Source organism: Danio rerio, chromosome 22, assembly GCF_052040795.2.
Source record: "Danio rerio strain M-AB ecotype USA chromosome 22, GRCz13ab, whole genome shotgun sequence".
In the NCBI taxonomy this organism is placed as follows: domain Eukaryota; kingdom Metazoa; phylum Chordata; class Actinopteri; order Cypriniformes; family Danionidae; genus Danio; species Danio rerio.
In genome coordinates this window covers 25,054,730-25,081,031 of record NC_141042.1, presented here as the reverse complement: position 1 = coordinate 25,081,031, position 26,302 = coordinate 25,054,730, and the positions used below count along the sequence as shown (strand labels likewise).

The 26,302-nt window shown below is 36.5% G+C and overlaps 1 protein-coding gene across 1 annotated transcript in view; it reads right to left on the bottom strand.

Annotated features, from left to right (window-relative positions):
* p3h2 (prolyl 3-hydroxylase 2) overlaps nt 1-26,074 on the bottom strand; it is a 98,431-nt gene extending 72,357 nt beyond the window's left edge. Inside the window, exon 1 of the mRNA XM_087304387.1 lies at nt 25,507-26,074. Coding sequence (XP_087160513.1) covers nt 25,507-25,914 — 408 coding nt within the window. The 5' untranslated portion in view covers nt 25,915-26,074. The remainder of the gene's footprint in view (nt 1-25,506) is intronic.
* Between the last annotated feature and the right edge of the window lie 228 nt (nt 26,075-26,302).

Here is a 26,302-nt window from a genome sequence, read left to right as displayed (position 1 = left end):
AGTGATAATAGGAAGACAGGACAAGACCATGCCCGGGTCACTTAAAGGGATGAAACTATGCAGTATTCATTTTGTGATTAAAGTTAGGTTCATCATTCACCAGTTGATGCTTCATTTCCCCCCTAAAACTAAATGAAGTAATTGCACATGAAAGTTTGTCACATGAAGATATTCAGATCCCAGTTTAGATGAATCCCAGTGGGCATCTTAATGTTAAAACAACATCAAAAACACATTAAAAAACATGTAAAAGAAATGCAAATCGATTTGATGCCAACAACCTAGGCATCTATTTGTCATCCACAGCGTTGGTTGTAAAGCTTTATAAATAATGTGCGCTACGTAAAAAGATTACTTTTCCTAAGTAACGAGTAATATACTGTAACACATTACTTTTCAAAATAAGTCATATTACTTGAGTTACATTAAAAAAATAAACATATTGCAAGTTACTTTTTACCTGGCTTAATTGGCTTTATGACCAAAGAGCCAGTTTCTGTGCCAAATGATTGAGTTTTAGTGGTCCTAACCTTTGACCACCACCCATTCCACAATGCACTGGCCCCTTACGGCTTCCCCTGCAGGTTCATGGGAGTATGCCCAACCAGTCCACATATGTTTTGTGGGCTTGGAGAAGGCATTCGACCGTGTCCCTCTTGGCATTCTGTGGAGGGTGATCAGGGAGTATGGGGTCAGAGACGCTCTGTTAAGGGCCATCGCGTCCCTGTATGAACAGAGTAGAAGTCTGGTTCGCATTGCCAGCAATAAGTCAGACTTGTTTCCAGTGCATTTTGGACTCCAGCAGGGCTGCCCTTTGTAGCCAATTCTGTTCAGCATGCACTGGGGGGGTTTGCTGCCGAGTGTGACACAGCTGGGATGAGAATCAGCACCTCCAAGTCCAAGGTCATGGTGCTCCACCGGAAAAAAGGTGGTTTGCCATCTCCAGGTTAGAAGAAAGATCTTATCCTAGGTGGAGGAGTTCAAGTTTCTTTGGATTTTGTTCATGAGTGAGGGAAGGATGGAACGTGAGATTGACAGGCGGATTGGTGCAGCAGCAGCAGTAATGCAGTCGATGTACCAGTCCGTTGTGGTAATGAAGGAGCTGAGCCGAAAGGCAAAGCCTTTACCAGTCAATCTACTCTCAGCTATGGTCATGAGCTTTGGGTCATGACCGAAAGGACAAGATCTCAGATACAATCGGCTGAAATGAGTTTCCTTCGAAGGGTGGTTGGGTGGACCCTTATGGATAGGGTGAGGAGCTCTGCCCCCCGGGAGCAGCACGAAGTAGGGCCACTGCTCCTTCACAGAGAAGTCAGCTGAGGTGGCTCCGGCATCTGTTTCGGATGCCTCCTGAACGCCTACCTAGAGAGCTGTGCCAGGCATGTCCCACTGGGAGGAGGCCTCAGGGAAAATCCAGGGCATGTTGGAGGGACTATGTCTCTCGGCTGGCCTGGGAAAGCCTCTGGAGGCACACACTCGATGAGAGAGCACATTGCGAGAGAACAGACAGTTGACTTGCACTCATCATCACCATCATCAGGTTTTTTTTTTACAGCAGATGAGTAACTGTACTGTTCTAGTAACCGAATATCTAAGGACATTAATTTATTTCAAGTCAGAGGGAGTATCCAGTATGTTAGTAAAGTCGCAAACTGTTTCACGACAACTCAAAGATACCAAACACATTGCATGCTTTCATTATTCTCTATATACAGCATAGCTCTCGGTTCAGAAAGTTCTCAAAATATAATTTCATCCTACATTTCTTTAAAGGAAAATAAAGGTGTAGCTTATATACGTGGTTGTTAAATGCAAAGCTTCTTGATAAAAAAAAACACCTGCAAGTTCTGAAAGAGATTAAACCATGGGTATCACCAGGTAAGGAAAAGTGACACAAAAGTAACTCAAAAGTAACAATGCATTACTTTCCATAAAAAGTTACTAAGTAACGCACTTTTATTACTTTTTTGTGGGAGTAACTCAATATTGTAACTTTTAAAAGTAACTTTACGAGAATGATGAGTATGATGGTGTGCAGAAAGTGAGATTTGTCTGGCATGACATAGATGGGAAGAAATAATGCAACTAACTTTTCGTGCAGCTCTCTGGTGTAATTCCTGCCCCAATCCTTCATGTTGACAAAAGGTCAAACTAAACCCCCATCCAAGTGGCTGAAAGGAGATCTGGGAATACTGTATATGTAAAGGCTGACAGGTAGCTTTAGGAATGAGATAATTGCTCAGTGGTTTTGGGAAAAAGTGGAATCTAGACAGAACCCATTGTTAAAGCTTAAGAAACATGCAGGAAAAGCATTAGTGAGGTCATGGCTGATGTTCCCACTAGGGCGATTGCAGCAGGGCTTACTTAATTACAGTGCAAGTGACAGCTGAATGCTTGACTTTATGCTTCCACTTTCACTGGCACTCCAAAGAGTAGGTCATGTAAGCTATAGTTACAGACTGACATAATACCTGGCTTCTGTGCAAAGCCCATGGGGCATCGATAATTGTTTTCAAAGCAAACTTAAATGTTTAGCCTTGGCAGATCTTGGGTGAGACCTAAAGGATAGGTTTCAACTTTACTGTAGCTCTGAAATCTCATTTGGTCGTATTAGCATTTGGCACAGTCATGCCACATTTGACGTCAATGACAATCAACTAATCAACTAATACAAAAAAAAATAAATAAATTGAGAGCCTGAACAACTAAACAACTTAAAATTCAGTCTGTTGGTTACACAAAGCCAGAACTGGGAATATACAGTAATGCTCAAATCTAAGTAACGGCAAAAATAAAAGACTGAAACTTTAGCCTGTCTGTGATCTTCAGAGCTTTGCAGGAGGGTATTATGGCTTTCTCAAACATGTCAAATCTCATTGAGACTACATAAGTCTATGGCCTGAGAATGAATTCAGTGTAAAGCATACAATCCTCCTGGTGTGTGCTCCAGTTGACAGTGCAGTGATTGAAAACACACTCAGGACATAAAATAATGGGTTCCAGCACTTCTTTTGTGCTAATATCGTGTGAGAATAAGCACTAAACTTGATGTGCAGCCCCAGTGTTATAAAGTACCGCATGCTGTATCGATAATATCACAAAGACTTTTTCAATCCTTTGCAGTAGGATCCTGAGATGAAGGTAAGTCATGACATTTTTGAGCAAACGAATCATGCGTCTAAAGTCAGAAATGGGATAGAAGTAAAACATGTGTTGCTTTTGGTTGTGGGCTCAAAGAAAACATATTGGCAGGGCGATGGATTACTCCATTTTTATGGAGGAGGCCATCAGAAAAAAAATGTCCGCAAAGATAAGCATACACTTAGCCAAATAGGAAACAATTATTAAGAGACCATAGATAGATGAGACTACCTAATCTGTAAAAACCAAAGTGGTCTCAAACTGGTAATTTCATATGCTTCCACTCTTTAATCATTACCAAATGTAACCCATGAAGCCACTGCAGGTTTTCTTGAGAGCGCTGGCCGCCTTCATGTGTTCAGCTAGACCTTGACTACTATCAGCATGCCATCTGCTTTAAATGCCCACAGAACGGAGCAAATTTCAACACTGCCGTCTATAAAAATTCCTTCTTCATAAAGATATCCCCAGAGCCACCACTCACAGCTTCCAACCACTCATTAAGACCTTTATTTGTATCACCGTTGGCCTAGTAACTGTCTGTAAGGTTATCTTTGGAAGGATCTGAAAGGGATGGTCTCAACCACGTTCCTGGAGGACCAACAACACTGCCTGTTTTGGATGTCTCCTTTGTCTGTCACAACCATTACAGCCTCTTCTAATGAGCTGATGATCTGAATCAGGTGGGTTTGGTTAAGGAGACATTGAAAATTCAATTTAATACAATTCATGTATTTCTACAGCGCTTTTACAATGAAGATTGTGTCAAAGCCGCTTAACATAGAAGTTCTAGTAGACTGAAACTGTGTCAGTCCAGTTTTCAGATTTGAAGTTCAGTTTAGTTCAGTTCAGTGTGGTTTAAATTTCACTGCTGAAAGTCCAAACCCAGAAGAGCAAATCCATCAATCCGCAGCTCTACAAGTCCCAACCAAGCAAGCCAGTGGCGATGAACAAACTTTACCAATTGACGAAAGTGAAGGAAAAAAAACTTTGAGAGAAACCAGGCTCTGTTGGGCACAAACATTCCTCCTCTGCTCAAGAGCTGCAGAGTTGCAGTCTATGTGCCGGAGGCTGGAGAACGCTGGATGTCCAACAGAGAGAACTGCAAGTGTGAGTAGGTCACCAGCGGGTGTTCAGGCAGTTCCATGGGATCAATGCAGAGACTCATCTGCCACTGAGGTCTTTCAGGAATCAGTCTCACACTCTCCGCTTCTTAATAAGCAAAATAACGTACAGAGCTGGGGCCTCATGTATCAATGGTGTGTACGCACAAAAGCCTTGCATATGGCAGATTTCACACTCTTGTTTAGATTTACTAACGATGTAATGAACGCGAGAATGTGCGTTGGTCCACGCCAACTTCATGCTTGGCGTACGTGTATTTCTTGTGTGTGTTTGTTTTATTTCCATTGGCAACTTCTAGAGGCAATTATTTTAAATTGCACACTTATTAAGTATCTTTGAGCCATGCTATGGCAGCTGTATGGGACGGGATCATCCGCATGTCTAGCAGGTGTATAAGGTTTTCATACCATGCAGTTGACCAGCCAAACATTAAAGAGCAATTTGCAGCGATCGCTAGTTTTCCCAATTTAATCAGAACGATCGACTGCACACACATTGCTATAAAGGCACAATCTGAAGGCAAATTTGCATCCGTGAATTGGAAACTTTTCCATTCAATAAATGTGCAAATAATATTTGATGCTCAAATGTGCTTAACATAATACACACACTTATTAATGATTCCTATTTGTTCTCCTCGTGATGAAGAGTAGGCAAAATCTGATTTGTATTGGGGGAAAGAAGAAGAATGAGTTTATCAGACGCTGGATTCGAACCGAGTTCATGAATAATGACAGTGTCAACACACAATGCCATGCGCTTTACGAACTACGCCACTCACGCTGCTGGTTGCTGCTCTCAACCGGTGATGGGTAGGAATCACTCAACTAGCTCATTCCAACAAGGTGTGCTATTTGCACTTAAATAGTCACTACAAAATTTTATACCTTTACATCGAACCATTTCTTTTTTTAATTCGTTCACAGTGTGATGTTTAGTCCCTACTGGGTTAACCACTTCAGCTAAACTCCCCCACTCTATTTATTTATTTTTTTTGTTATTAATTTCCGAGAACAAACTCGCAAATAACACCGTTTTTCTCCAGTCTACCTCTGAAAGGAGCACCTCCAATTTACATTCTGTTCAAACTTTCTCTTCTTACTTGCTTTTGCCATTATTTTTTGTTTGGTTTTGCCAAAGTAGAGTCATTGCCATATTTATTAGGGGGAGGAGGCAGGGAGGGGTTTTGCGGTTGTGCACGTGCGCTCAATTTCACATTATGTCGGATGTACAAAGATAATATGCGTGGGATTCTGCGTTCGCAGTGTTTCATACGTCTGAATTTTTTACTGCGTACGCAAATATACAGCTTTGTGCATACGCAATGTTTTAGTACGAATTCAATGCAAGTCTTCGTATATGAGGCCCCTGGTGGTTCTCCAGAAACATGGTTGGGAAACACTGAAATAATTGAACAAAAGTTCAGGTTTAATCTTCATATCAACATTTTGTCTTGCTAAAAAGCTCCTATGAAGCTCCTTGAGTGAACGTTCAACATTCAAAGCCACTCAAGAGTGGCCAAGAGGATGAAAACCAATTTTGCACATGAGAAACACTTTTCAATGTAAGTATTGCACCGACTTCAAGCTCAAACAAGTGACTTTAAAAGCCTGTGGATGTAGGAAACTCCCTCTCTGCAATTTACTGAGGTGATCTGAGGTTTCCACAGAAGTCTCTTTAAACTATTTGTGGTAAAGAGGTGTGATATCAAAGCTTGGAAATTATTGGTGGAAACGTTTGTTAAGAAGCATATCCATGTCAGAGTTGGGCAAAACAATGATTAAAGTGATGTTGAGCACACCTATGACAAGAACGTACAAGAACAAGATGCAAAGACATACCAACATGGTTTTTCCATATGCAAGTGCTGAAAATGATATGCGAACCATGTTCAGTTTTTAGGGCACATAACAAGGAACATTCACAGATCACATTTACTTCAGTTTCCACAGTTTAGTTCTCGACGTCACTGATCTATGAATGGAAGCCCTGTTTCTTCAGCTACTGAACCAGCAGGTCAAATTATTGTGGCTTTTAGCAATTATACAGATGAGTCACATCCTGCGGGAGCCTGAGACTCCACATCATCTCCACTATTAGCAGACATCATCATCTCCACAGACATGCTGAGACTACACACCGCTGTGTTTAAGTTTGGTCTACCACAAGCACAGGACTGTGTGCTTTCATTTGTTAAATGATACCAAACCCCTGATGATTTTCACATATTCTCTGCACATATCTCAGCACGCTTAGTCAGACAACCAAAAACTCAGCACTATGTGTCTATGATAGTATAACTAAGAGAATAAACAAAAATAAAATCAAATAAACACTAAAATTGAAATGTCAAACTGCTGTTATTTTGTTGTAATGTACTCTTGCATAAATGTCACAAAATTGTACTTTTTATTGTTTCTGAGCCTTTAATGGTATTGTTATAAAAACATGCCCTCTGAGACTTCAGGCCCCTTAAATGCTTTATCATTTAAAATGAAAATGTTTCTTTTTTTATTGAAAACTATGTTGCTTACATAAAATTTGACAAAAAAATTGACATTTTAATGGGTTTCAAAAAACATTTAAAACTTTTGTAGGAAATTGTACAGGTAAAATTTGATTTAAAAATTAGCACATATATTGCCAAATATTGCACTAACCTACTGAGAGTTTTATATCAAAAACGATCTGCGTCCACACTAGCGTTTCTGAACATATCTCCGTCCACACTATGCCACCAAAAACGTATATCACGTGACCATTCGCGCACTCTGGGCATGCGTGTTCTAGTATAAACAGGAAGCATATGTCTCGCTCGGCATTTGGTTATTGTTTGTCAACAAATGCCAGTTGAACAATGAACGCAATGGCAAAAAAAGCAAGAGAGGTATTTTTGTGGACAGACGACGAGGTCGAGTTGTTACTAAATGTAACAAATGAATAACTGCACAATGGTGCCTAAAACAGACAATAGTGCAAACAATGCTCTCATTTCTGTGTCCGTGTTGTTTATTACAGTGAAGGCTGGTCTGCTGTCTCCCGGTAGCATTAAAGCCATGTGTTAAAGTCATGTGATTGGGGCTTGACGAATAAGGGAAGGATACGCAATGACCTAAAAGCCCCAACCAGATAGCGAATCTCAGCAGCCATGCCTCCGTTTTCAGATGTCTCCGTATTCCCCCATCCACACTGAGACGGAGCAGCAGCGTTTTAGAATGAAAACGGGCTCTCCATCGTTTTCAAAACTCTCCGTTTTAAGGGCTCGAAAACTCCAGCGTAGTGTGGACGGATGGCGTAACCGTGGCAAAACTTATGCGTTTTCAAACTAAAACGCATTTATGTAAACGTGGCCTAAGGAAAGTCATTTCGTTTGAATATAGGAAACATCAAACTGCTTGCCAAGCTTACAATTTGATTTCATATAAGGAATCACCCATGAAATTAAACAAATGTTTCTTTAGTTTCATTTCTAAACATCCAAATCACACAAAATCTGCAGAAAGTCACGTCTGGTATGAGCCCCTCCTCCAGAGTATCATCAGCTTATATTGATCAATGATTGGTTCCTGTATTAGAAAGTGGCCTTTGTTCGCCATATTGACTGTTAACACTTTTCCACATTCAAAAATATACGAGTGACATGTCTTGTGTATTCTATAGTCTTTTATCTTTTAAAAAACAATTTAGTAGGTTTTATCTGGTTAAAATATGCAGCACTAGATTTTTGGGCCAATAAAAATGGATGTCCATCTTAAAGAAGTGTAAAAAAAATTTATTAGAATTCTTGAAATTCTTAAAATCTGTTATTTATTCAATACTGATTTAAAAACTCACGATTAAATAAAAAATAATAAAATCTTTTTCTTGTAACTTTTATTTTGTATTTAAAAGATACACAGATAACATTTATTTTTTTTAAAATCATGAAACTAAATAATATTTTCCGGAGTAACACTACATGGCATTTTACAATCTAAATGGCCTGAAATTAAAAATGATTTTAAATTATCAAATATTTTAAAAAGCTTAAATTCCTTGACGATCTTAACGGGGTCCAAAAAAGTTATCATACTTTGTTTCTTTAAACAAAAAATAGAAATAAATCCTGCAGAAACAATGAAACATCCCTCAGTTGTGTTGTGCTCAGATGGCAAACCTTCCAAGAAAGTACTCTTAATACATTCCAACACTGGAAAGGCTAGAGAGGTTTATTTGTGTAGCGAACCTGAGATCTCTTCAGCTTTTAGGCAAATCCCTAAAGATTAAGTACAAGAGAAAGAGAAAGTGCAGGGCAAAGTGATTAGAGGGCCAATAATCTCTCCAATGTAGCCATCAAATAACAATAGAGCAGTGTGCTTCACCCCTTTCACCATACAAATAACCTTCAGTAGAGGTCTGAAAAGTTGAGGCTGAAATCAGGCCTCTCCTCAGCGAACCTCATACTGAAAAACTGAGGCATAAAAAACAGACAGAAAGGAGAAAAACTGTTGCTTGTTTACAACCCAGCCTGATCTCATGAGAAAATGCAGCTATATTCATTTTTGTCAGTTTAGTGGCTAATTCATATGCACATGTCTGAGTTCGGTAGAACGAAAATGTGAGATGCACCAAACCCCAACCCTAAACCCAACCATCACTGGGGGATGAGCAAATAATACTAAATTGTACAAATGAGATCATACAAATTCATACGAATTAGCCACAATCAAAAATTTACAAATTTCCATGAGATAGAGTTGGTACAACCTGATCCTGTAGAATTTTAATGACCTTGTCCATGTGAAAATGCATGAAGTTGACTAAAATCATGTTTAATTTAGTTGACTATATATAGACTGATGCTATAACGAATATGGAAGACTAAAAAATGACTAAAACCAAATCAAATTTTGCTGTCAAAATGAACACTGGTTTGATCTAACACCACATATCTATATATAATTGGCACTAAGACTTAAACAAGAGTATAAAATCATTCATTCATTTTCATTCGGCTTAATCCCTTTATTCATCAGGGGTTGACACAGCGGAATGAACTGCCAACTTATCCAGCATAAGTTTTACACAGCGGATGCCCTTCCAGCTGCAACCCAGTACTGGGAAACATCCATACACATTAACACGGGAAAAACAAGCAAACTCCACACACAAATGCCGGCGGACCCAGCCTGGACTTGAAACAGCGACCTTCTTGCTGTGAGGAGACAGTGCTAACCACTGAGCCACTGTGTCGTCTGTAAGTATACAAATTTATACAAATAAGAAAGTAATTTATTAAAATGTAAAATACACTGTAAAAAATGCTGGGATCTGCACTATTTCTACAATTGAGTTGCCCCCCCTACAAAAAAAAAAAAAAAAACTGAAGAATTGTGTTGTTTCAGCTGATTGTAAATAAGTTGTTTGAACAAGCAGAAAAAGTTTTAGACATTGTATTGGTCAGGGATGGACGATATGACAAAAATATACCACGATAGAAGTCCTTTCATATACAGATAACGATATCACAATATATTACAATTTCTACAGTATAAATTTAATCTATTAATAGCTTGTTTGTATGTATATATACATATATACAACATTTCTGTCTGGTTTTTGAATCTGATTGGCTGATATTCTGCCAGTAACAGCACTCGTCCAGCCTCCTAAGCCTTCACCCTTGTGTATTTGTGTATTACTCCGCCCACATACAGCAACAAGCAGAGAACACTCTACAGTTTGACAAATATTGCTGCTGTTGGACAACATCATGTACTTTTGAGGCTTTTTTAGTCGAGAATGTACCTGTTTAGATTGCAACTATGCAGTTTATTTATAAGGATAGTGCCTATTTTAATTAAATATTTTAAATATTTATAATTTCTGAGAGACAAGCGCGTCTGGAGCCAGTAGCCTGTTGACATTGTTCATTTACAAGGTAATGACAGAGACTGCATAATAAGCCCTAAGATAAAAACAGCGTAATTTCAAACTACAGCTGATCAAATAATTATGAAACAGGTAAATGATATTCGATCGATCTCTATTTTTTTTTGTATGTTGTAGTGCTGTATTTATACCATAGTAATATTATGATCTCCTGATTGCAAAAAAGATATACTGGAAATGTCTCTAGACTGATGGCATTTAATGTCATTCAGCCTTATAATCTTAAAATGTGAGCAAAATCCCCTGTTTTGTCATCATTTTAAACATTACGCTAAAGAATCATTCAAAAACTAGCTCTAAATTGATATTGGTGAATGAGCAACAGCTTCTGCTGTTCTGAAGTAAGCTGCAGATGTGAATGAATGGCGGAAGAAAGTAGTTCCTCTTCCATGTTTGATTTTCTTTTTATTACACACGATTATGCTGTTGAACTGGTGTATAAACATAATATCATACTCGTAGCAATGCAATGTGGCTGTATATTGTCACAATGAATGCAAATCTCCCACCAGTGCCAATATATAGTCACATCGGACTGCAACTCGGGTGATATTGTGTTTATACAACAGTCCGACAGCTTAATCGTTTGTATTTAAAAAAAAATAATAATAATATATATACAGCCACATTGGACTGCTTCTCCCACCAATATATATATATATATATATATATATATATATATATATATATATATATATATATATATATATATATATATATATAAATTATTTGCTAATTAATTATTTGTTCTGTAGACTATTGAAAATAAATATAGCTTAAAGGGGCTAATAATTTTGTCCGTAAAATGGTGTTTAAAAAATTAAAAACTGTTTTTATTCTAGCCAAAATAAGACAAATAAGACTTTCTCCAGAAGAAAAAGTATTATTAGTCATACTGTGAAAGTTTCTTTGCTTAATTTTTGAAATATTTAAAAAAAGAAAAAAAAATCAAAGGGGGGCTAATAAGTCTGACTTCAACTGTATATATGTACACGGGTGCGTGTCTCGTTTCTGCCCTGCTTTTGTCTATTCGTGAATCTTCCTCCATTTTGTTAGCAACACAACTTTCTTCATTCATTCTTCATTTCAGAGATTGTTTCATGTGAGTGTACATCATGACATCTTTACTTCTGTTTCACTCTGTTTGACTTTAAGAATCATAGATATTGCAAAGCAGTGTCATTAAAAATAGAATATTCCTTCAAATCCTGGTCTAGAAGCAAAGAGAAGTTTGAAATATTTTTCAAGTCATATACTGATAATGATCATCCACATTGATGAGAGCAACATTTACTGTATATGAATATAAAAAAGGCCAAAATTGACTAAAGTGAGAAAGCAGCAGTGAGGAAGGCTTATTTTACACAAGCTCTCAGGAGCCTTTGGGAGTGCAACCCTCAAATCCTTTTGATTTTTACAGCAGATATTTTACAGAAAGAGTCCTTTGCATTTGAAAACCCCAGTCTAAAAGCTTTCCCAGAATATACGGTACATTTCATTCAACAAGAGAATCTTCAAAAGACTTCAAAAATTGTTCCCAGTCAATAACTACATAAACAAAAAGCACATAACATATGTCAATGAAATGGAAGGAATGGTCTCACCTGCCAAAACAACTGGGCAAGGACTTGAATAGGATTATGTTTGTCTCCAAAAGACAATGACTGATCGTTTTTCCATGTACTGTAGCACTCCTGACATCCAGCCTAAGATTTCTACATCACAGTTCAACGGCACGCTGGAATGCCTCTCAGGTACGTGTTGACACCAATGTGAGCAGTAATTTACTATGGAGGTGTCCCGTTACAAACAGATGCGGACATGTAGCAGAGTTTGTTCTAGGTCAGTGTGGGGTCGTGGAAACGAAAGCCAATCTATGCTCGCGATGTATGACAGAGGTGATAAAGGAGTGCTGAAAAAAAGTGTTAATGTCTTCTTTCTGTGCACATGAATCGTGGCCCCTGGGGTTATGCTGAATTACTGCTTGCATTAAAAGGATGTATGTAAACAATGAACACTTCACTTCCCATGACAACTTTTGTGTCAATCAGGTCGTTTTACGAGTTTCTGTGTGCAAAAACAAAAGATGTTCTGGAGAATGTTTGAGCTGACTTTTTTTGTATATTTACAAGATAACAGCTTCCAATGTTCTTCAACATGTCTTCTTTTGTGGTCAACAAAACAAAACAAGACAAAACAAAACAAAAAAACTGGTTTGGAACAAGTCAAGGGTGAGTAAAAGACAAAAGTTTTTTTAATTTTTGGGTGAACTATCCTTTTAACCGTTGACCCTGATGTTAATATGGTTTAATTTAGGGGTTTGTCCTGGCAAATGACTGGAGAAAAAACAAAAGCAACAAGAGCAAAAATAATAAAAGTACATTTATATAATTAATAATAAGCAATCAAATAAAGAAACCTATTCACTCATGAATTTTCCTTCAGTTTTATCCCATTATTTATCAGGGGTCACACAGAAATATTAACCACCAACTTATCCAGCATATGTTTTACACAGCGGATGCCCTTCCAGCTGCAACCAAGCACAGGGAAACACCCAGACGCTCTAACATTCACACACATACAGTACACTACGGTCAATTAAGTGTATTCAATTCACCTATAGTGCATGTGTTTGGACTGTGGGGGAAACCGGAGCACCCAGAGGAAACCCATGTAAACATGGGGAGAATATGCAAACTCCACACAGAAATGCCAAATGACCCAGCCGAGACTCGAACCAGCGACCTTCTTGCTGTGAGGCGACAGTGCTAACTACTGAGCCACTGTGCCGCTCCCAAAAATATAAATATATTTTGAAATAAATAGATGATAACGGAAACCAAATATAAAAAATAGAAAGGAAATATTGTAATCATCATTAAATAATTGATGCGACAAAAAAAGTTAAATAAGATTTAAAATAAATCATTCAATATTGTATGAAAACAAATTAGTTCAAAATAGACTAAAATAAGACAAAAAATAGACTATTATGTTGATCAAAACTTTATAATAAAAAAAAATCCCCAAATCGAGGGCTCTGTAACATCTAGAAGATTTTATTCTAAATTTTAAAAGTCACAATATTTATAAACTGAAATTTGCTACGATTTTTTAAAGCTATGAAATAAACATTAAATGCAATATACGCAGAACACACATTTGGAGAAATCATAGTATAAGTGCTTTCTCCATATCCTGTTAATTTCACTTTCCCATTAAATGAATTCGTTTATTAGGGTTTCTACAGGCTTCAAGTGAAATGTAAGACCTTTTAAAGATCTATATGAATTTAATTTTAGACTTACACAAGGCTAAATGATAGGGATTTTAAAAACAAATATAATTGTAAAAAAAGATAATTATATTGTTAAATAAAGGTAATAATTAAACTTTTGTTCAAACTTTTGGAGATGGAATGTTATGTGATTGGATGGCTGTTAGCCCGAGAGGGTAGATTTGAAAGGGTAGAAATGATTTAAGACCTACATCACAATATTTTAGTGAATTTAAGACTTTTTAAAGACTTTTTTGAAATTTAGAAGATTTAATAATAATGAAAAAAAAAACTTCAAATCAATGAGTCTGTAACATCTAAAATATTTAATTCTAAATTCAAGTCAAATTTAAGACTTACAAAGGCCTTCTAAGACCATTAGGAATTAAATTTCAGATTTACACAAGGCTAAACGCTAAGGATTTATAAAATCCTTTTTAAATCCAACTAAAACATTAAAAAAACATTAAAAACAAATATTATTGTAAAAAAGAGAAACAATATTGGTAAACAATAATAAATAAAATTTTGTTAAAACGTTTGAAGATGGAATGTTATGTGATTGAATGGCTGTTAGCACGATTGGGTAGCTTGACATGGACATAGGAAAATTAAGACCTGTTTAAAATGATTTAAGACCTACATCACAACATTTTGGTGAATTTAAGACTTTTTAAGCCCAAAAATGTTATTTTGTTTTTGAAATGTAGGACGTTTTATAATTATGAAAAAACTTCAAATCAAATCTGTAACATCTAAAGGATTTTATTCTAAAATAAAGTCAAATTTAAGACTTTTTAAGACCTTTTTAAAACCATTATGAATTAAATTACAGATTCATACAAGGCTAAACGCTAAGGATTTTTAAAAACCTTTTTTAATTCAGTTGAAACATTAAAAAAAAACATTGAAAACAAATATTGTTTAAAAATATAATTATATTGGTAAACAATTAATAAATAACTTTTGTTAAAACTTTTGGAGATGAAATGTTATGTGATTGGATGGCTGTTTGGGTAGCTTTACATGGTCATAGGCAAATTAAGACCTGTTTAAAATCATTTAGACCTACATCACAACATTTTAGTGAAGTTAAAACTTTTTAAGGCCTAAAGTTTTGTTTTTGAAATTTATGACGTTCGACAATAATGAAAAAAAAAAAACTTCAAACCAAGGGGTCTGTAACATCTAAAAGATTTTGTTCTAAATTCAAGTCAAATTTAAGACTTTTTAAGACCTTTAGGAATTAAGCTACAGATTTATACAAGGTTAAACCCTGAAGATTTTTAAAATGCTTTTTAAATCTTACTAAAACTTTAAAAACATTGAAAACAATGTTGAAACAATTAATCGATAAACTTTTGTTAAAACTTTTGTAGATGGAATGTTATGTGATTGAAATAGACCGATTGGGTAGCTTTACATAGAAATAGGCAAATTAAGACCTGTTTAAAAGGATTTCAGACCTACATCAAAATATTTTAGTGAATTTAAGACTTTTTAAATGCCTAAAATTTTGTTTTTGAAATTTAAAACATTTTAAGACTTTCTAAAACCTTGTGGATATCCTGTTTATACTTGACATTCATGATAAATTTTGTACACAGCGAACAGAATTGGTTCGGTTTGTTTTTTTTATACCTACTACTGGTTTGCTTGTAAAATGCTTGCATTTTTTATTGTTTTTCAGTTCTGAATACTGTTACAACTCTAACAATTTAAGATGTGGGTCCCTCTTAATCATATTAAGGGGTCTGTGACATTTAATCTATAAGACGGAAAAACTGTACAGTCAACTTGATCTTACAGGAAAGCAACTGTTTAACATTTTGTGGACAAATTAGTGAATAATTTGTAAAATATCCTTCATATGAAAAAAGCAAGCATGAAGGAACTGATTGGTTTACATATTAATATGAATTGGCCACTAATTTGACAAACATCGAGTTATAAAAAGCCATGAGTATGTTATGTAGGGTTCAATCTACAACTCTACAAAATGTGCACCCCATGACTCCAAAAGTCCAGAATAGAAAGCACTTCCTCTTCGGCGACACACGTGCACCACACGCAGAGCCATTGTTGTGATGGATTTCCTGTCGCTTCAAAATGCGACTGGAAGAGATCAAGTTTACAGCCAAGCCTACAAACATTACACTCCCTCTAAATATGAATAAATATACTCTGACAGATGCCGAAATTGACCTTTCGCTTCACCGACTACACCACTAGTTTGGTCTGAAGTATTTTAGATAAATATTTGTAACATTCAAGCCTACTCTCCTATACAAGGAAGCCATCGTTTCATTGAAAACAAGAGAGAGCGGAGCCAAGAGCGATAGAGGAACAGCAGACAACAGATGTTCGCTTGGCCGCCGCGTCCCGTTTTCCACTCTTTCTCAAACCAAGCCAAAGCCTCCCCAAGAGTCTCTTCATTCACTGGCTTTGCCCAACAGCTCTGGGTCTTTCCTGTGACCCCGCAGGACTCCTTAAAGCAGCCGTTTCTCTGTTTATGGAGTTGCATTTTATCCAACTCGGTTTTACGAGGGACTCAGTCAAAGAAGATCACCGATAACTGGAATATGCGATGTAAATCAAGACGTAACAAGCTCAACCAAAGAGCTGTTGTTTATCTCCAGTATTTGTCAAGCGTAAAAATTCCTGGAAAATAAAGGCGAGAGATACGCATCTGCTCGAGTCTTTGGAGCACACATAGTTTGGTGGTCGGGTTTTCTTCAAGGTAATCCCAGCCAGGGATGTTTATTGTGCAACGAAATAAGGCGATATGCCCGCACATTCCTGCTGCGCTGTTATCCGCATACAGTCACTCATGCAGAAGAAGTCTGGCAGAGGACGTGCCATGTTTTCTTGGATGGGCAGTGGCGATAGGTACAAAACAAACCCTGCTGAGTGGCTCTTTCTGACAGATACAACGGCACTGTTTGCTTAGTATTCCATTATTGAAAAAAATTAACTCACTAATATAATAAATATGAGCAAAGAAACTTGCGGAAAAAAGTCTTTATTGTATAATCTTTTGATCAAAATAAAAAATAAAAAAAAAGAAGATGCTTCAGTTCGTTTTACGATAAGAGTAGAGGCTTTTAAAAACCAATTCATACAGTTTGTGGAGATTTGTAGAAGATTTAGATTGAAGTTTTGGTGACTTTCTGAACCCAAGATCCACGTAATTCCACGTAATTCCAGCTTTTTTGGACAAGACACACAAATCCAGCCGATTCATAACACTTCCAGTTGACTGGAATTTCTTCAATATTTCCCTGATGGTTGACATTATTTAAAGCTACTTTCAATTTTGTGATGATTGACTGAGTTTGGCTTCTCATATTTACACCCCTCCTGAAACAGGATGCCATGACTGAACAGTTTAGTGTTTCTAGTCAACCAGGTGGGCTAAAAAAAAATAATAATAAAATAAACTGTACAATATTGATTATGAATTGACAAAGGTGCCAGGTTGTGGTTTAAATTAAAATATAGAGAGTTGGACATGTAATCAAAAGGCTGCAGGTTTGATTCGTGGTAAATGAAACCACACTCTCTTCATATTTGATACTAACACCCTAATTGCTCTGCAGTGAGCTGGAAGCATTAGCCCACTGCCCAATGCTACGTGTGTGTGCTCACTGTATGTGCACTTGGATGGGTAAAAAAAAGAGGACCAATTTTAAGTATGGGTAGCCATACTGGTCAGTAACTTCTCTTATGAGCAAGGCCAAACGGATTCTGCAGATGTTTTTTGCTATTTCTGCTAAGAATTTTGGTAAAAATCTGTGGATATGTGCGGAATTATTGCTTCTTACCAATAAAGCTTTAAATAATCTAATCCACTCTCAAAGATCTTAAAACCTTGGGTTTTCTGGTAGTATCCAGAACAGCAAAGTCCACTAAAGGAGGTCAGGCCTTTACATATATGGCTCCTAAACTCTGGAATAGTCTTCCTGATATTGTCCGAGGCTCAGATCTCAGATCAAAACGAGATTAAAGACCAATTTTTTTAGTAAAGCATACATGCAATGCATCTCTTAATCTATAACACTTAATTTTTGCATTGAAATTTAATATCACTTGTTCAAATATATTCTGAATAGCAGCTACGCTAATTATTTTCTTTAATTCTTTAACCATTAATTGTTCTCTCTCACCCCCTAAGGATACCCATCCCGAGGCTTTTAGAGATTGTGCGGGGTCATTGATGGGATTCAAGACCTGTAAAGTGATGATGCCAACCATTGAGGATTTTGAGAATAACACATACACTTAATACACAAATACATTTCAATAAACATGTACACATGGACATCATCCATATGCTGTATAACTGCAGGTTAACTGTTAAAAGCTATTAATTACTAGTTAAATAGTTAATAAAATACTAGTAACTAATAATGCTATGGTAACTAATAACCTTAACTTTTCCAAAATTTTATTATAATGCAAAATGTAGCTGCTTTGAAACAATAATTATTGTGAAATGCACTACACAAATAAACTTGAATTAAAATGAATTACACACACATATATTTAAAGATAATATATTAATATCGACAAAAGATCAAAGGGATAATCAATTAAAATGTGTTGCTCATAATTAAGAGTGCTTTACTGTGTATATAAAGTTGGGTTCAGTATAAACTATGTTTCAATCGCTGCATGTTAAATTGTACCAGGTTGGTGATGAAGAATGGCAGAAAGATTGTAATGCAATGCTGCCACAGCGCAGTTCACAATGCTTTTGCATGATGTTATCTGCCGTTGCGTTGGTGGCAGTACAATAGATATGGGTTAGTCTTTGTGTGCTTCTGAAAAGATTGAAAGACAGTGAGCTCAATGAGGACACTAAACATTTGAGTTTCACAGTCACATGGGTAAACCAGTGCAGGAGATTTCTGTCAGGACTGCTGATAAAAGTGAGAATCTCAAGATAATCTTTTTGGCTCTTCGTCCATAGACAGTAACATTTTGAGACGTTCAAAGACCAGAAAAGGAAAACACGCAGATGTTAATTAAAATAGTTGCCATACACTTTCTTTTTATTTGCTCGCTTTTGAATAATTTTAATTTGTTCAATCGATAGAACCAATGTGTTACACTAAGTGCTCCGACAAAAGTGAAATTTTAAAGGAACACTCAACATTTTTTTGGAAATAGACTCATTTTACAATTCCCCTAGTGTAAACAGTTGAGTTTTACCATTATTGTTTTTAAAATTTATTTGGTCGATCTCCATGTCTGGCAGGAGCACTTTTAGCTTAGCTTAGCATAAATCATTTAATATAATTAGACCATTAGCATCTCACTCACTCAAAAAAAAGTATAGTGAATTTTCCTATTTAAATTTTTTAGATGTTATTATCGCGACGTGGTGGCACAGTAGATAGCATGGTCGCCTTACAGCAAGAAAGTCACTGGTTCGAGCCTCGGCTTGGTCAGTTGGTGTTTCTGTGTGGAGTTTGCATGTTCTCCCCGCATCCAAAGACATTTGCTACGGGTGAATTGGGTAGGCTAAATTGTCCGTAGTGTACGAGTGTGAATGAGTGGGTATGAATGTTTCCCAGAGATAGGTTGCAGCTGGAACGGCATCCGCTGCATAAAATAATGTGCTGAATAAGTTGGCAGCTCATTCCTCTGTGGCGACCCCGGATTAATAAAAGGACTAAGCCGAAAAGAAAATGAATGAAAGATGTTAGTATCCTTATGTTAGCTTGAAGGATATCTATAAGCTAGTCTGCTCCAAAACAGTGGCAAAATCTTTAGAAGATAAAAGCTTAGAACAGCAGTTTAGAAGATATAAACCTCCAATGCTTTGTCAATTCCACCTAAATAGATCAATCTTTTTTCACTTCACCTCATACTTTAAACTATTTTCTCATTAAATCTTAATCAATTAAATGCTCTCTAGTATCTGACATGTCACGCCCCTTCTCAAGATGCTTCTTATTTGATAATAAGTGATTATACTCAACCACCCTTACCACCAGAGCTGTGATCAAACAAAATGCTATTGGCTGCTTTTTTTAAAAAGGGGAGGAGCTACTCTATGTCCCATTGTGTACTGAGTCTGACAAATATATGCACCTGAAAATCGCTTCCAGCTGGTGATTGTGTAAAAGCATTGTGTAATTTTGCAGCCATGGTGCGGCAGCAACGTTCCATGATCATTACTCCAGAATGAGAGTATAGTTCCAATACATATTGACTAGAAGAAAGCAACTTCTTATTTTTTACATCATTCTTAATACTAGAGATGTCCTGATCTGAGTCTGAGTTTTTTGATTTTGAGTACCTACCGATATCAAAACCCAATCAGATACTTCTATAATACATAAAAAAGAATTAAGAAGAGTGAAGAAACAGGCCCTTTATTTTTTATTTATTTCACCTTATTTTAACATTCAACATCTTTGTTAACAAACAGAGCACTTCTGTGAGGCAGCTTGAACAATCAAGTAATAAATAACATCAATTCTACACTTTTGGACTTTAGTGCAACAGTAAATATATAAAGAAATCTAATATAAAAACAAACAGCACCTCAACTCAAAATACCTGGCAAGCACTCCCAAGTTTACATATCTCACAGTTTGCTATGGAAATGTTGTCATCATCAACTTTGTAATACCTCCAGACCGCAGACATACTCGCGATTTCCGCTTCAAGCTGCTTCCATGTTCAACTTTGCCAGCATTTAACCAATAGCATCTCTGCAACAAAGTGATGTCATGCCACACGCGTTGCTGTTTCTGTGTGAATTCAAGAAACAGATCTAACTCTGTGCCACCACATAACTATAGATGTGTTAAAAATATGCGTATATATTTGAGTCCGGATCAGAATCAACATTCGTTTCTGATCGAGTCTGAAACCACATGATCGGGCTGAATTTCAGATAACCCGATCAGGTCTGGACATCCCTACTTAATAATCAATGCAAATACAGAAGAGTACAACTTTTTTAATGTTTTAAATGATTTAATGATTTATGCTAAGCTAAGTTAAAAGTGCTCCTGCGAGACCAAAAAAAAAAAGTGGAGTGTTCCTTTAACCAAAGTGGTCACAAGAGACGCATCTGAACGCTTGTCAATACCAGGTGGAAATAGCTGGCCTTTGATGCAGCAGGAACTAACCAATAACAGAGCAACAGGAGGCATAACTTCTGGCCCAAAACCCATCCATTCATGACCCCAAACAAGCAGCTGCCTTTCCTCTGAGAACAGCAAACACACTTTAATGGGAAAACAAAATATTTGCCTAGATAAATGCTGATTGACCCAAGAACTCAAACAGAGAAACTTCAAATCAATGAAGCAACAGTTGGCGCCTGTGAATCCTTCATCCAGGCTGAAAAAGCCTCACGATGGCAGTGCGGTTAACATATCAAAGAGCAGTGGAATGTTATATAATTTCTCAAACATCACCCCATATATACTCACATACACTTCTCTTTATGACATCCACCGAGCAGGAGTGCTGACAGGAATGTGTGTGATCTCTGGTTCTGGACAAATTATTAGTCACTCGCTGTCACTGGGTAAAAACACGAGTCGGATTTGGCTCCTACAGACGGCTACTCTCAGAATGTTACGCTCTGTTCCCATCTGTCTGCAGCGCTGTCCAAAAACTGTTCTGAATATCTCAATCATTTCAGGATTGCACAAAACACCTTCAAGCGCTCCAGAAGGGTCATTTATAGAGGTCATTTGTATATTGTTTTCACTGCTTCGCCATATTCACACAATAGTTACAATATGATTCCATTGAAAACACAAAAGGTGTCAATTACATCATCATTTACCATGGTAAAACAAGATGTAAACACTGTATCAAACATTATTTTAAAATATGGAAATATGATTAACAGCTTTGAGGAAAGTTACTTTTGACAGTAATGCTTTACAATATTGAGTTACTCCCCTAAAAGTAACTAGTAGTGTTACTTAGTTACTTTCATGGTACAATACGATACTTTTGATTTACTTTTGCGTTACTTTTTTGACCTGGCTGAGGCTTGATCTTTTTCAGAACTTTCAGGGTGTTTTTTTCTTTATTTAACTGAGAGGCATTGCAATCATTAACACACTATATATAACCTACACCTTCATTTACCTTTTTCTCTTTAATGCATATAAAATAATGAGAACACTTCCATTCCAGAAATCTAAAGCTGTGGTCTGCCATTTTCGTTTCTGTCTGTTCCAGCGGGAGCAAATTCTCTGGTTGAGAGCATGATTACGTTCATTTTACTCCAGCAATTAATTTTGTAAAAGTGAATTCATTCACTGATTCATTTTCTTTTTGGCATAGTCCCTTTATTATTCCGGGGTCGCCACAGCAGAATGAACTGCCAACTTATCCAGCATATGTTTTTTACGCAGCGGATGTCCTTCCATCACAAACATCCACATACACTCATTCACACACATACACAACTACAGACAATGTAGCCTACCCAATTCACCTATACCACATGTCCTTGGACTGTGGGGGAAACCGGAGCTCCCAAAGGAAACCCACTCGAACTTGGGGAGAACATGCAAACACCACACAGAAACAGAAACACCAGCTCGAGCCACTGCTGTGAGGCGAATGTGCTACCCACTGCACCACCTAAAGTGAAAAGTGAATTAATTAAACTAAAAAGTAACTCACATTACATCTTTTAAAAAGTAACTTAAATAGTATTGCTTATTTTTTTAAGTAATGCATTACTTGTTACTTAGAAAAGTAATATTATTGCTTAACTCGCATTAAGCTATGGTCACACTCGAGTTTGAGCATGCGAAATTCTGTAGTACGGCACTGCGAAAAGGGACGGGATTAAACAAGATGATTGGACATTTAAAAAGCAAGCGATTGCTCCATATTTTAAATTTCTGTCCAGAGAGGTCATGTTTTGATCCTCTATTGGTCTCACGCAATTATGTGATGCGATTTCACAGGACAGATTTCACCAAGCTTGAACTTTCCACTGCAGTGAACTGCAAAACTTGTCGCACAAGCTTGCGTTTCCAATCTGACGCATTCATGTGTGTATGAATAGAAGTCTATGGGGAGAAAAGTGCAATGTGACTGCAGCTTCACTTGTAAAGTGTTACTCCCAACACTGATGATTAAAGATAAAAGGAAATATTATAAACATGAATGTTTTTAGTTAGATTTAATAAGATTTTATAAACATTATATGCTATCAATAATAATTATTGTTTAATATACAGTTGAAGTCGGAATTATTAGCCCCCCGTTTATTTTTTCCCCCAATATCTGTTTAACGGAGAGAAGATTTTAGTTATTATAGGTTATAGTTAAACCTAATAGTTTTAATAACTCATTTCTAATAACTGATTTATTTTAACTTTGTCATGATGAAAGTAAATAATACTTGTCTAGATATTTTTAAGACACTTCTATACAGCTTAAAGTGACATTTAAAGGCTTAACTAGGTTAGTTAGGTTAACTAGGCAGGATAAATAGGCAAGTTATTGTAAATTGACGGTTTGTTCTGTAGACTATCGAGAAAAAAATAGCTTAAAGGGGCTAACAATTTTGACCTTAAAATGGTTCATAAAAATTTAAAACTGCTTTTATTCTAGCTGAAATAAAACAAAGAAGACTTTTTCCTGAAAGAAATATTTTCAGACATACTGTGAAAATTTCCTTGCTCTGTTAAACATCATTTGGGAAATATTTAAAAAAGAAAAAGACATTCAAAGGGGGGCAAATAATTCTGACTTCAACTGTAGGTCTCATACTGGATTTCTGGAGGGCCACAGCTCTGCACAGTTTGCTCCAACCCTAATCAAGCACAGCTGATCCAAATGACCACTAGAGACTATTAAGCAGGTGTGAGTTGGAGGTGTTTGAAGCTAAATGCAGAGTTTTAATGATTATCATATTGATAATTGTGCTCTGTTTGCAGTGCACTTTGAAAACATGTATGCCTTTTTGAATGCAGCCATGACTTATGATGAAAGCTTTACAATATATATGCTAAAATATATAGCAAACCTTAATGCTTTTTACTCATGGCCTATATGACATGGGCCTGTTGGTTGAAACATTTCTGCAGTGGTTTGAATGTCAAACTGTAAAATAATAATAATACAAAATCAACAATATCCTACTTAATAATAATAATAATAATAATAATAATTATTATTATTATTATTATTATTGTTAAGTAGGATTTTTTTTTAAATAGCCTACTGTAAATTACAACCAATAATGATTTATATGATGCACGAGATTACATGTTAGGTTTTATGTTTTATAATGGAATATGTAAATATATATAATATTTGTAAAGGAAACACTGGCCCTATATGAGCCGTTTACATATATTTCAATTAATATGGAAACGAGTGCATGTTTTAACCAAAACTAATATTAGATTTTTTTAAATGCGTGTGAGTGTGTAAAACAATATAATTTGGAGAAAGAAATATGGGTTTTTTAATATCGGGTTAAGTAGTTACTCCACCCCGTTTAGAGCGCCAATATGGACGTTTTACGTAATAACTAGTGTGGTTCAAACGATGGATCTGCAACAAAGCAACTATGGTTTTGGGAAACACTTGTCACTACTTCGTTCTTTTCCCAAATGATGCATTGTACTATGATTCAGCCACGAGTTATGTTGTTATTTGGTAAACGCACCCCAGATTAGCGATCAAGTCATTAAATGTGATTATCGGCCGATAACTGTCTCCAGCCGATCGCTTGGAGCATCCCTGATAAATATACAAAATATTACTTTGTAAATTGGAATAATTTTTTTCATTCAGTTTTGTTTTGTTGGGGTCAAAAAAAAAATGAATTGCTTGTTTCTTTCTTTTTTTTTTTAAATAGAAAAAAACTAATATAGACAGAGATGACATGGTGGTGCAGTGGGTAGTGCTGTCACCTCACAGCAAGAAGGTCGCTAATTCGAGCCCCAGCTGGGTTAGTTGGCATTTCTGTGTGTAGTTTGCATGTTCTCCCGATGTTCGTATAGGGGTTCTGCATGTGGGGGGCTTAGGCATCCCTACAATTCAAAGGTATATAGTTGAGTTGAATAAGCTAAGTTGTGTATGAATGCAAGAGTGTGTTTCTCAGAGCTGGAAGGAAATCCGCTGCGTAAAACATTTGCTGGATAAGTTGGCGGTTCTTTCCACTGTAGAGACCCCTGATTAATAAAAAACTAAGCTGAAAAAAATGAATGAATGAATATAGACAGAATTTCTATAGAATTCCCGCATCCCTTCCCATCCCAGTCCCCTGAGGTGGTTCGCAGGATTGCGTAACATTTCAAATCACAAATTACTTTTCAGCTCCATGTTTAATTTACAACTTTCACTGGGACAGGCTGTGATTTGATGAACACGAGAAACTTATTATGACATATTCCAATATTCAGATGCAAATTAACACTCATAAATATCTTATATGTTCTATTTAAATGTTCCAGAACAAGTTTAATCTAAGAACATGTTTGGTTTAAACGGTGGAGCATTTATGACGATAAACGATAAAATGTCGCTAGTAAACACACTCAAAGCATTTTCTTGTTCAACACATCCCATAATTTCTCAAATATTAACCTCTACCAAATAGTATATATGTCGGTTTATGGTAAAAGTAGCGTAATTAATAAATTAAAATTAATAGAAAAGGTGCCAAACAAATGTATTTTTAAAAATATGAAAAGTAAAAATACTTTTTTAAATACTAAAAAATATTTCATATTCTCATTTAACATGTTTTCTTGGTTTTTTTTTTTTTTTTTTTTATAATAAAACCAAAATCAAGTGTAGTAGCCTAGTGCAACAGGGTTTTATTTGTTTGATATTTTTGTAAACCACCAATGCTGTGTGTGTACAGTAAACCATTATTTAAAACAGTCTAACCACGGTTGTGGGATCGGGCAGTCAAATCGAACTTACATTTCAACACACAACATTCAATTTTTGCAACAAATATAACAGCTAATATTCAAACATTTTCATTCAAACTGTACAAATCTAGGACTCACTTTTCTGTAGGCAAGTTGCAGGTAGTTATATGGAATTCTCCTGTTGAAATCCTGAATGACATCCTCGCTGATTTTATGCATGGATTGGGGTCCAATCTTCCCGTCAATGCATTCATTTAAACAGTGCGCCTTATGAAGAATCACTTCAAAAATCTTCTCGGTCTGAAAGCTGTCAAAGCGATTCTGGTCCCTGCATTTGAGTCTGCATGTGATTCTAGTCCGGCGCACTTCAGAGAAACTGTTCAGCGCGCTCTCCATGTACCGCACCACACTTCCATAATCTCCTTTATAAAAAGCCTCCACTCCGCTATCATACAGCAGGTCGAAAGGTTCCAGAGTAGCCGATGACAAAAGCAAAGTCTGGATGATACAAATGAAAAATCCACATGTTCTAGAGTTCATATCCATCTTCTGAAGTGATGGTGCGCACAATAATGCGCTCTGGATGATGAACAAACAGCTCCGATGAGTCTAGTGTGGGATGTTAAAAACGCAGCAGACTAATGAAAGTGACGGCAGAACAGCCCATTTGAGCTTCAGAGACGGGTCGTTGTCACTCATAATGAATGAGAGATTACTGGGGACATTTTTCAGCAATGACCCCCGTCCCTCCCATCAATTCTGAGCGACTCCTCCCCTACAGCCCACACATGGAGGCAACAACAATAGTTTAGTAGGCTGACGACCCCCAGATGTATGACTTTTCGCTTTGTTGAACACCAATATATAATAGGCTGTGGATTTTATCATATTTGAAACAACAAATACTTTAAACATGTTTAAATGCACTCTTTAT